This window comes from Lampris incognitus, chromosome 19, assembly GCF_029633865.1.
Source record: "Lampris incognitus isolate fLamInc1 chromosome 19, fLamInc1.hap2, whole genome shotgun sequence".
NCBI classification, from domain to species: domain Eukaryota; kingdom Metazoa; phylum Chordata; class Actinopteri; order Lampriformes; family Lampridae; genus Lampris; species Lampris incognitus.
Window position 1 is genome coordinate 29736560 of NC_079229.1, and position 12687 is coordinate 29749246.

Sequence of the window (12687 nt, forward strand, 5' to 3'; positions counted from 1 at the left end):
GGGCGGGCCTTCGGAGGCTGCGGTATAAGTGGCCGACGCGGCGTCCGCCGGCCACGATTTGCTGCGAGAGGCAGGACGAGGGTGCCGTGCGTAGCGACTCTCGCCGCGTTATGAAAAAAAAAAAAACAACAACAACAACAACAACACCACGGCACGTCCTCGCGACGCACAAGGCGCGCGCCAGCCGTCCGTAGTGGTTAAGAGGCCGCGTCCCGGTCGACGGACGGGGAGGCTGTTCGGGGGGGAGGGGGGGATACGGAGGGCAGTTTCTCCAATAAGGTGCATTTCGCTCTCCTCTCCTCAGCCATCTTGACTGGTCGCCCGGAGCCTCTCTCTTCGCCCGTCCGCCGAAAGTAAACCGCGGCTCGCGAATCGCCCGCAACTCCGTGCCAGATAAGTAGAGCGAGATGGGCTCGCGCCGCCAGATGTGATCGGAGCGGGCTCGAGGGAGAGGAGTAGAAAACACGAGCGGGATTATAGTAACGCTGCCGTGTCACCGGAGCGCGAGAGGGATACGACGCAAAAAAAAAAAAAAAAGAAAAAAAAAAGGATGGAGTACGACCTGTTGGGGATTTACCTGCTGCTCTCTCTCGCCACGCTGCCCAGGTCCAGCGGCACCGCGGCGAAGGAGATCACCTGCCAGGAGATCGCCGTGCCTCTCTGCAAGGGCATCGGCTACAACTACACCTACATGCCCAACCAGTTCAACCACGACACGCAGGACGAAGCCGGCTTGGAGGTGCACCAGTTCTGGCCTCTGGTGGAGATCCAGTGTTCCCCCGACCTGAAGTTTTTCCTGTGCAGCATGTACACCCCCATCTGCCTGGAGGAGTACAAGAAACCGCTGCCGCCCTGCCGGAGCGTGTGCGAGAGAGCCCGGGCGGGCTGCGCTCCTCTCATGAGGCAGTACGGCTTCCCGTGGCCGGACAGGATGAAGTGCGACCTGCTGCCGGCTCAGGGCAACCCGGACATATTGTGCATGGACTACAACAGGACCGACTCCACCACGGCGTCGCCGGTTCTCTCCAAGCCCACCAACCTGCCCGGCAAAGCTCACAACCCGCACAAGAGCAAGCCGGGACACGGTCGCCCCGGCGTCCCCGGCAAGCACAAGCCGCCCGCGTCCCCCTGCGAGCCGGGCTGCAAGTGCGTCGCGCCCATGGTGCCGGTCAACGCGGACCGCCACCCGCTTTACAACCGGGTCAAGACGGGGCAGATCAGCAACTGCGCGATGCCGTGTCACAACCCGTACTTCACGCAGGACGAGAGGACGTTCACCGCCTTCTGGATCGGGCTCTGGTCCGTGTTGTGCTTCGTGTCCACGTTCGCGACCGTGGCCACGTTCCTGATCGACATGGAGCGGTTCAAGTACCCCGAGCGGCCCATCATCTTCCTGTCCGCCTGTTACATGTTCGTGTCCGTCGGGTACATCGTGCGGCTCATCGCCGGCCACGAGAAGGTGGCTTGTAACCGGGAGTACGACGTGGAGCACATCCACTACGAGACCACCGGGCCCGCGCTGTGCACGGTGGTCTTCCTCCTCATTTACTTTTTCGGGATGGCCAGCTCGATCTGGTGGGTTATCCTGTCCCTGACCTGGTTTCTGGCCGCCGGCATGAAATGGGGCAACGAGGCCATCGCCAGTTACTCGCAGTACTTTCACCTGGCCGCTTGGCTGATACCCAGCATGAAGTCCATCGCCGTCCTCGCCCTGAGCTCCGTGGACGGCGACTCGGTGGCGGGCATCTGCTACGTGGGCAACCAGAACCTGGACAACCTGCGGGGATTCGTCCTGGCCCCGCTGGTGATTTACTTATTCATAGGCACCATGTTCCTCCTGGCGGGATTTGTGTCCCTGTTCCGCATCCGCAGCGTCATCAAACAAGGGGGCACCAAGACGGACAAGCTGGAGAAGCTGATGATCCGGATAGGCATCTTCACCGTGCTGTACACCGTGCCGGCCACCATCATAGTGGCCTGCTACTTTTACGAGCAGCACAACAGGCAGAGTTGGGAGATGACGCACAACTGCGACTGCTTGCTGGAGCAGGACCGCCGGCGTCCGGACTACGCCGTGTTCATGCTGAAGTACTTCATGTGCCTGTTGGTGGGCATCACGTCCGGCGTGTGGATCTGGTCGGGCAAAACTCTGGAGTCGTGGAGGACTCTGTGCACGCGCTGCTGCTGGGGCAGCAAAGGGACGAGCGGCTCCATGTACAGCGACGTGAGCACCGGGCTGACGTGGAGGTCGGGCACGGCCAGCTCCGTGTCCTGCCCCAAGCAGATGCCATTGTCCCAGGTTTGAAAAGCAGCTTAGGAGGACCGCTAATTGTTTGGCCAGATAACCCCATCAGTCCCTACTTCTTATACGTTAGCATAACAAGGAATTGTTGATGCCCCCCCCCCCAGCCCGCCCGCCCGCCTCCTCTCGTTTTATACCTTTTTTAAACGGAGTGCTGTTGGAAAACTGGTTGAAACCACGTACCTGGGTACTTACACACGTGTTGATTCCGCGCCTCCCTGTTTTGTATGGATCAGGAGATGCAGACTGAGGCTTTTTATACACCGAGTGGGCATTTCCTGCAGGCAAAGAAACGATTCTCTCCCTAATTTGCCTCCCGATAAGAACATTTGGGCTCCTTTCGTCATAGCTCCACGCAGAGTACAGATTACACATTACACATTACAGATTACATTTGCATATTTCAATCACGGACGGTTTAAATTAAGCCTTAATAGTGCCCTGATAATTTATGGGCCGTCTTTTTTTTTTTTGTAATTTCTAATGTATTTATATTATGTTTATGTAAATTTGTGTATAAAAAGAAGACTTTATAAGATATATTGTAAATTTGTACAAAGTGTAGATGTCTTTTTTTTTTTTTGGTGAGAAAACAAAAGTACCTTTATTTTGACAATAAAACACTTGATGAGTCTCGAATCCGGCCTTGCTTGTCATTTGCTTTCTCGGGGGGTGGTGGTGGGTGGGGGAGGAGTTGTGCACAGCAAACAGGGCTTACGTGCGGGATGGCGGCGGAGGCGACAGCAGGCCTGAGAGTCCCCATCTAAAAAAGAAGGGGAGCCCTTTTAACCAACAGAGACTGGTAATTAGAGGCAGGGGCTGAGCTGGAGCAGCTCCATAATTGTTAAGGTCCTCTTCACATGCCTGCCGAGGCCCCACTTTCTTAATTTAGTAGAAGAGGGGCCGGAGTGAATGGAGTATAAATGCGGGGAACAGACCCTTTTCATCTGCGGACACTTTGATCTTTCTTTTTAAACGGCGCGGGATAAAGGTTGGCGTGCATTAGGGGTTTCTGTCTGATGTGCCAAGGTTCTCCTAAACGTCCCCCATTTGGGACCATTGCGCGCTTTGATGGACATTGTGGGAGTGAAAGAGGCATTTGGACCGGCGCTTTTGCTTTGTCAGAGCCTCAACCTGCCCGAGCCCCTGCGTCTCTATTTGGATAGTTTGCGGGGCTGAATTGAAACATCTCTCCCTCGACTCAAATCGCAATAGAGGCAGTACGGGGGCCTTGACATGAATGATACTGAAATGGCAATGAAAGCCCCACAGGTGGTCCGTTCACATGATCTCACATCTTAGGACCCCCCTTCAGTGAGGCATTTTTTTTTTTTTTTTTTTTGCTACAAATGTATTTTGGTTTTGGTCCCAATTAACCCAATGCGCTGGCATAAGATGATACACTGTAATCTAGCGTAGAAATGCCTTTGATTTGCTGGTCAATGGTGACGGTGTCCCTTTGTAGTGACAGCTTTCTTCCCTTTGACAGGAAATGTAACCTCACAGCCCTCTTTTCAGCGCGGCGCCGCAGCTGTGCGTCTTTTGTGTGTGTGCGTGAGTGTGCGTGAGTGCGCGCGCGCGCGCGCGTCAAGCGACACCGCTGCCGTACACAGAGACACCGAGGGGTGTTAAAGGTGAGCGATGGGCGACACATCTTTTTATTTCTTGTAATCAAACGAGCCGAGGAGGAAAGTAACCCCCCCACCCCACCCCACACTAGTTTCCTTCCGTATAGCATCATCTAGACCCCTTTACATGGAAGGAGTTTTGTTCCCATTTCTAACCTCCTCCCCCCCCCCCTTATCATCTCGAGCTTCTGTTATTACTAGGCTGCCATGAGCAACAGGTCTGGCCACCCTCGTTTATCTCGAGGCTGACAGCGTCCCGCTCGGCAAACGTCGCACGTTTGAGTCGCCTGGCTCGAGTAACGTGGCACAAGTGAAACGCATTTGTGCCGAGAGGGGGGGGGGGGTCGTGTTTGCTCTGAGCCTGCGAACTTTAATTCCTCCAAGTTCCCCTTGTTGTTTCAGACGGGCCGCCTGCGGATTCCGTGTCAGGACACAATTTTATACCCCCACCTAGTGGTGAGAGGGACGCTGTACAATTAAGCGACCTCGCGACAGCCCTGTGACAAGCCCATAAATGGAATAACAACAGCACGTTAGAGGCAAGCATGCATCGCACCGCAGGTACGTCACTACTATACAGAGTTGTGTTATGGTTGAGTAATCAGCAACCTATGCCCACATATTATACATTAATGTCCATACGCTATACCATAGACCATGCCATGACTACACAACCCATCGTGCCCCATCATGCAATGCTATATACTGCCTCTCTATTACACTATATTATCTTATGTACCAAAAGTATACACTAAGTATTCACCGACCATACGCCCCACAGCTACATACCATGTTATATAACTATGCTGCAACCACAACAACGATGGCAATCATTTCTAACCAGTGTGCGGCAGTTGTGTGTGTATTTACAACTGTACATTCGTATTGCACAAACATTTGTGTTGCACATCTGGTTCTCCACCACACACCAGTGCGTTAACCCACACGAAACACCCCCCACCCCCGCCCCCACCCAACCACTGTGCTCCTCAGCCGTGAACAAACTGCAAACGGGCCAGGCGCTGATGGGTGCAAGGAACGGCTTGTTCCGACTCGACCGTTTGACACAGTGTATAATTATCAGGAAACATTTTGTTTCCATCAGAAAGGTCACAAACCCAATTTGGTGTGTTTCACGAGAGAAATAATAACTGACTCAGGGAGTGTTGTTGTGAGATGCCTGGCACACACACACATATGCACACACACACATGCACACATGCACATGCACATGCACACACATGCACACACACACACACACATGCACACAGCAGGGCTGCTAACTGGTCTGAAACACCTGTGTACCTACATGCTCTACGGTTGCCTTCAAAGACGCGTTTGGATTTATTCTGTTTTCAGATACCGTGTGGAGGTAGGGTGCATTGGTTGCAACCTCCCCCCCCCCCCAACATTTGCTGTTGTTTGGCGTTATGATTGCACTATGGACATCACGATGGCCTGCACAAAGACGACCTGAGCACGGTAACAAACGAACGCCTCATCCCCCAGCCCTTCAACCTGTGCAGGAATGTGGAAATAAAGATCTCTCGCAACTCGCTGATTGACTCGTCTTATTTCTCCATCAGCCTCAGCAGCCAAGCGTTTGTCTTTATTTCTCATTTCTCTGCCCCGGTGCTGGAAGGAGTGCTCCGGCATGGCTGCCCATCAAATATTAATGGCAGTGTTTGATGAGAGGCAGACACAGAGGAGAGCAGAGGGGCTGATCGGCAGGTCGTGCTCATTAATATTATTGATTATCCGGTCCCAGCCGGCAAGGTTCTCTTTTTTTAGGTTATCAGAGGAGATGCTGTGGAGCTGTGGAGGGGCTCATATAATCTGCATCTGCTCAAGGGGGGTGGGTGGGGGGGGGTGGAAAGAGGAATTCACATCACGACTCCACCGCACATCTCTTGATTTCGCTCACCTCTAATCCACTTCAACGCAGGAAAAAGACACCGGCTCAAACTGAAAGAGGTAAATGTATTAAAAGGAAAACCCAGAGGGGGAGCATGCTGCGACGTTCGAGTCTCTTTTTTTAAACGAGGGGAAAAAACACAGCAACACACACACTGAACACAAGCTGAACATCATTTTAGTCTCTCGTAAATTCAGCAAAAGTTCAGACTGCATGTCTCCAACGACTCTATCTGCATTGGGAGATGAACAATAGCACTTAAACCAAGAGGCTGGAAGTGTGTGTGGGTGTGTGTGTGTGTCTTTGCATAAAGCACAATATGCCCCAAGGTTTCTGTGACCCATTTAGATTAATAGGGATGCTCCTGACCCCCCGGTTCATGCTCATATTCCCAAATGGCTATTTGAGAAGCCAGATGTTGGAAATAAAGCAGTCTCAAGTCTTCTGGACTCTGTCAGCCTTCGTCGTAATAGTTTCTTGGGGGGACACCAACGTCATCGAAGCTGCAGCAGTTTAGTTTTCACTCGTAAAAAGCTGGGTTCAGCTTCAGGAGGAAGTTTCTGACTTTGGCGTGTAGAGACTGTCACTATGAAATGATCGTCACCGTTTGAGTTTAAAGGGAAGAAAAATGAAGATTTGCCTTTTCTTTTGGGAACAAGTGATATATTTAGTTCTTAAACTCCAGAGGACTTATTGCAGCTCCCTTTTGGTTGTGTGGCCATTATCATTGTTCACGTTGCTCAGTCACGGTTGTTTGTATTACCCGGTCATATACCGTTACTAATGAGGAAATAACAGGGATGCCCATGCACCATGTACACATTTACATTGTAAAAATGTGGAAAGTCTAGTTCGTTAGTTCTTCTTGTATGCTGTCCATCTGCCCCCATTTCGTTTGTTTTCAAGCCTCTACTTTCACTCTACCCCTCCATCTCATTTCCACACTTTCATTTCTGAGATCACCTAAAAATGTATTATTTTCCCCAGTTTTTTTTTTTTTCTTCTCCAAGCTAATGTCCTGCAGCTGGTTGGGCTAGGAATCCAAGTTCAATAAATCCTCACTCACACTGTTACTAACCTAAACAAATAAAGCAGGAAGAGAGAGCGACAGAGAGAGAGAGAGAGAGAGAAAGAAAGAAATCAGCGTAAATGGCAGACTCCCTGTTAGCTTAATAAAAGACTCCTGTGGTTCACCACTCCCTACAGTGCAATCCTGTTGCCTCTTCAGCCCGCCCTCGCAAATCAAGGACCCCCACCACACACACACACGCACACACACACACTCTCTCACACACACACACACACACACACACACCAGCAGAACACTGTGTTCCCTTAGTTACTGACTGACATACACACAAAAGGGGGAACTTTTGTATCTGAAGGGTTGAGTGCTTTCCCAGATTCCTCGCAACGGACCGTTCGCTACATGGCCACTAGAGGTCGCCACTTACATTAACATTTGGAAAACAGGAGCGTTTTGTGTGTGTGTGTGTGTGTCTGAGGGAAAATGTTTGATTATGAAGCATCCCGTCGTCTGTAGGATTTAATGAATTTGAAGTTTTGGGGTTGTATGAGGCTACAAACGTCACATACGCAGACCAGTTTGTCACAATGTCTGAAAGCAGCCAGGAGGATTTCGCGCATGGGGTTCAGGTTGAAATACACGGCAATACTTCACATTTTATGCCACACGCGGGCAGCATTTTATTTCCAGCAAAAATATAAATCAGGTGTCGAGAATAGAGTGCGTTAAACGGATGCAATATGTACAAAAATTGCAACAATAAAGTGCTTTTAAACAAAAGGATGCATTATCTGTTTGCTTGCTGGGTATCTGTGGTTCATACTCTTGAATGATTATGAAGTCTTTAAACTGCCGAATGTACAAAACCTTCCCACTGGAGAGTGTCTCTACTGTTAGAAAGCAGAAGAGATTAAAACCACTGAAGATACCTGCGTTATCAAGCAGAGGGCCTCTGCATACGTCTCTGGCTATGAGGAAGCACTGGGATCCAATCTGTTCACATTGCACCAAGATACCTGCATCACAAAGACTGCCGCCAAAGGGACGTGATACTGACACGATACAGTTAGTAAATAATATTCCACCATAGTTCTCAACATGCAAAAAAGACAAGAAAAGAAAAAAAGATACTTACAACCCGAAGTTAAACAACAGAATAGTGACCATACAGAATATTCAAACAAGAAATTATTACAGAGAGAATAGAAAATCTGGTCTCGGCTGTAAATTCATCCATATTCTTTGGCCTCTCAGTCCTTTTCAAGGTGACAGGGGGCTGCAGACTGTCTCGTCACACTTTGGGTGGAAGACAGAAAGTCGCTCGTCCATTGCAGAGCAAAGCCCAACACAGGGACAAGGAAGTCGCTCACCTTCCCATTCACACCGAAGGACATTACAGCGTAAAGAGCGATATAACCCAAGGCCATTTTAGTGAGTCTGCAGACATCTTCCGGTTAGTGTTGAAAACATGCCATGCTGGTGTTTTACTCTGTGATGTTAGCATAGCAGGATAAACACCGCTGCGGCTAATAACATTGATAACGGATCTGTTGGATTTAGGTGTGCCAAAGAATCAGCACTGACAGTACTACTGACAACTGTTAGCGCTGGATCTGCATGTCTGTCTGTCAGCGCTGATAGGTGAGCTGGCACACCTAAAATCAAACAGATCCATTATTAATGTGATTAGCTGCAGCTATGTTTATCCTGCTATGCTAACATCACAGAGTACCAAGACCGGTCTGGCATGTTTTTAACCTGTACATGTCAACAAACTCATTAAAATGGTCTGAAGGTTATTTACTCTACTTCACCAGAAGAGCAGGAGCACATCATCACAACCAGGTTTCAGCTCCTTATGTCAGCATTTTAGAGAAACTGTTAATTAACTTAAATCTACTCTAACATTGCAACATATGTGTGAGTGAGCGAAGGTGTGGCCGAGACCGTGTCTGGCATCACGTTTGAAGTCACAGTCGTCTCCTTCCCTGATCGAAGCTCAAAAAACAGCAGGTATATGAAGATCATATGTCAGCGCCGGCCTCGCTGTGGGCCTGCGAGAACCCCCCGTGGTCACTCGTATGACATGGCGCACCGTTCTGTAGATAGGTGAGCTACCCCGGCATTAGCTTTTGTTGTCATCCTCAAAGAGACCGCAAGAGCCTAGAGAGGGAATAATCAAGATCAAGAGCTATCCACTTACACAGAGACCAGCCTCTTAGCTATGTATATCAAAGCAAGGCAACGCGGAGGCTGATTTACTGCACAGCCCGTGGGATTCGCTTTTCATCACACCAGTTTTCATCACACGCAACAACCTCTGTAACACAGTTCCCCGGGTAAAATGTGGAAAATATTTGAAAAACAACAGGACATTTTTTTTTCATTTTGTCAGAAAAATGACAAAAATTAAAAATGTATATATATATTTGTAGATGGCAGGTGCGTCCATCCAACGATAAACATCAACGGATATAGTGTTATGTGCAGAAACGATACAGGAAAAAATGTCTTGAATGCATCCTGACATTTTCGCCTGCTGTTTAAACAGACATGGTTTGTGCACGTTGGGACCACGTTAAGCGACGCACAAAGACGCTGATGTTAGTTAGCTGGAAGCAGATTCGAGATGGTGCGCCGCTGCGGTTTTGATCCGTGTCACATCTACCGTTAAAATAACCCCGGAGGGAGGGGGGGGGGTATTCGCTGAGCGAAAACGGCGTTCAAAACTCCGCACACATTCCAGTAAAGGGCCAAATTACTTAAACGATGCAGCGCCCCCAAATCCACAGACGAACCCGTCATCGTGTAAGGAGGGTAAGACGTCTTCCGCGTGTTAAATGCATAACTGAGAGGTCTGACGGCGAAAAGGCCGGCGTCTGATCCTCCCACAGCAACGCGAGCGTCAGGAGGCGCAGTGTGTGGAGGTGCGGCGGAAGCCACGCGGGGCGGCGTATGGAAATCCCGAAGGGCGACATACATCGCCGTGTTGGGTTACACTGCCACATGGTGCCTCTATTTCCAGTGTCCGTGTATGTCTGAAGCTTGTATTCCTCCTAATCTCCGCGAGGCCCTGAAATAGAGTGACAAGCCGCCTCCATAAATACAGAGCCCTACAGGGGAACGTAATTGCTTTGTGAGCCTATGTGGGCTTTGGGGGCCTTCATAGTGTCCTTCACTTCTGGGGGGAGGAATTTCATTCGACCCGGAGCTCCCGGACAGCGTCTTGCGGGGATTTTTTTTTTGGCCTTTCAGTTTGGCTTGACCTCCTAAAGATCAGCCGGACAAAGGGCCCCGGAGGCCGCGCATGTCCGCCGTGACCTCAGTGACCCCGCATGGAAAAGAGAAAAGGGCTCCATGGTGACTGGAGTCTGTGGAGTCGGTTCTGGTCCTGCGTCGGTGTGTGTCGGTGTGTGTCTGTGTGTGTTGATGTATGCGGGACAGGTCAAGGCTGGCCTTTGTTCAAGCAAAGTGTATGGGGGGGGGGGGGAGGTGGGTTAAAACCTAACAAGGGAAGAAACAGGTGGCCCGCACTCTTTTAGACTTCCTCAAGGTTGCGGTTTGGCCAAGGACACTTGTTAAGGTTGGTAGTCGTAACTGTGCTCTTTTCCCTCTCCGCCGTTGACTTGGATAACGTACACTACTCTCGGCCAACACGTTCTGCGGTATAAATCACCCCTTTTGGGCCTGGCGGCGAGTCAGCCGAAGCGTTTTCTTTTTCTTTCCCTCGAGTGACCGTGTGGCCCGCGTAGAGGAAGGAGCCGGACAGCGCCGCCGGATATACACGTCAACAGTTGTTGCCCTTTTTTAAGCTTTAGGGTATCACTGACTCTCAGATCCCCTCCGCCTTACAGTTAGGCCCACCTGCTCTCCCCCGTTTTCATTTGCAGCGCGGTGATCCGGGCCACTCGGTCACACCCACTCAGACCTCTTCTCCTGGCCTTCGTCGTTGGCCTGCGGTTCCGCGCCGCTACTCAGCTCCACCAGCGTGTACTGACCCACCCGCCTCGTGCAAACCGATGTTGCTGAGGAAGCATCGCCAACTGGTCCCGCCGATCTCACCACCGGCAACGCGTAATCCCGTCTGGGCGGGGGTGGCGGTTTGAGCCGACTGCGTTTACTGACGCGGATGGATCTCGGCGTCCCCGTGGGTTCCAGCGGGCAGAGAGCCACCTCGCTGCCGTCCACCTCCAGGGCCTCCTCCTGGGCTGCGGAGTAGCCGTTGTTCCCGTCGGTGTTGGGAGGCGGGGGTCCCGGGGGCAGAGAGGCCGGAGAGCAAGAGAGAGGAGAGCGAGTCAGACCCGGCGGCCCCTGAATCAAGCCAAGTTTTCCTCCTACGCTTGACCCCTTACTGCCCTTCCTCCTCCGGAAGCTCCCCGCACGGCCGGCCTCCTCCTCTAGATCCTGCCGAACCAGTGGGGTGTTTGTGTCCACCTCCCGGCTGGCGCCGCCTGCCGAAATGTAGTACTGCCCCTCCTCGTACATCTTCTCCACCAACACCTTCCTCTCGCTCTTCTGCCTCACCGATCGCTTGACGGCACAAATGAGGTCCAGCACGTTGATGAAAAGGCAAAGCGCCCCAACGCCCAGCATGAAGTTGAGCATCACCGTCTTCTCGGTGGGCCTGGAAATGTAGCAGTCAACCTGGGTGGTGCACGGTGGCTGCTGGCACAGGAACCTTCTGGGGATGTAGAAACCGAACAGATAGTAATGGGCCGCCCCAAACCCGGCCTCCAGCAGTATTCTGAACTGGAGGTGAAGGATGTAGGCTCCCGCGAAGCACGGGGTCCTCCTCCTCCTCTCAGCCGTTTTCTTCACAGACGTCTCCCCGAACGACCCCCGGCGGATCCTGTACAGCGAGCCGGAGCCGATTTGACCCGAGGCACCCGGCTCTAACGTGAGGCCCGATGAGACCTGATGGACCACATAGATGATGAAGACGACGTAAGGTAGACACAAGGTGATGAGCTCTACGAGCCAGAAGCGGAACAGAGAGATGGGAGCGAACAGGTCGTAACAGACGTTGGAACAGCCGGGCTGAATGGTGTTGCACACGAAGCGCTCCTGCTCGTCCTGGTAGAGGGGATATCCGGCGAACAGGAGGATCGTGATGCGAAGGAACATCATCACAGTCAGCCACACCTTCCCTGGAAGACAGGCAGGAAGAAAGGCAAGATTATTGAAGTCTTTTTTTTGTTTCTGCCGAGGGTCTTAGGCATGTAAAAGCGATTGTAAAGCCCCCCCCCCCCCCCCCCGGGGGGGCTGAAATGTGATTTAGGGCTACGCGAATAAATTCGACTTTGACTATGTTTCAACGGACCCTCGTAAATCCCTTAAATATGTGTCGAAGATTTAAGGAGAAGTGCTGTCGGAGCTAAAACAATTCTCTCTTTTTCCAGAGGTCAGACCTTCAAAAACGAATTGCGCCGTAAGTACGGACGGGAGGGCTGGTTTGTGTTGTTTTATGCTCACGTATGAAGACTTTGGTCTTGAGGGCTAATACAACGCCGTCTACAGCCCTTTTAAACGACCCCCTCGGTAACGGTCATTTAAAATAAATCCCCTTAATGAGATTTTTAATAAAGGCACTGCTACCCGGCATATATTAAAGCGCGGTCAAAGGTCACATTTGAATGAAGTGATGCTGCGGTGCATGTAGAGAACGCTGGTTTGTGAACATCGCCGTTCACAAAAGTCCCAAATCTAGCTTGCCCCTTGTTGGTCACTGAACTCAACTCACCCATTAAAGTGATGCTGTGGCTGATGGAGATGAAAAGCACCTCAAACGTGTTTGGTCCACTCATGTCTGCTTCCT

At 51.2% G+C, this 12687-nt stretch overlaps 2 protein-coding genes across 2 annotated transcripts; one reads left to right on the top strand and one right to left on the bottom strand.

Annotated features, from left to right (window-relative positions):
- The first annotated feature begins 274 nt into the window (after positions 1-274).
- On the top strand, positions 275-2941 carry fzd8a (frizzled class receptor 8a). Its single transcript, XM_056299408.1, has one exon. It carries the CDS (start codon positions 551-553, stop codon positions 2303-2305), a length of 1755 nt encoding a protein of 584 aa, XP_056155383.1. The 5' UTR covers positions 275-550; the 3' UTR covers positions 2306-2941.
- Positions 2942-10784: 7843 nt separating this feature from the next.
- Positions 10785-12676, bottom strand: gjd4 (gap junction protein delta 4). Its single transcript, XM_056299932.1, has 2 exons — positions 12613-12676; positions 10785-12019 (listed from the first exon to the last, which is right to left on the bottom strand). The coding sequence occupies exons 1-2, from the start codon at positions 12674-12676 to the stop codon at positions 10785-10787; spliced, it is 1299 nt and encodes a 432-aa protein (XP_056155907.1).
- Between the last annotated feature and the right edge of the window lie 11 nt (positions 12677-12687).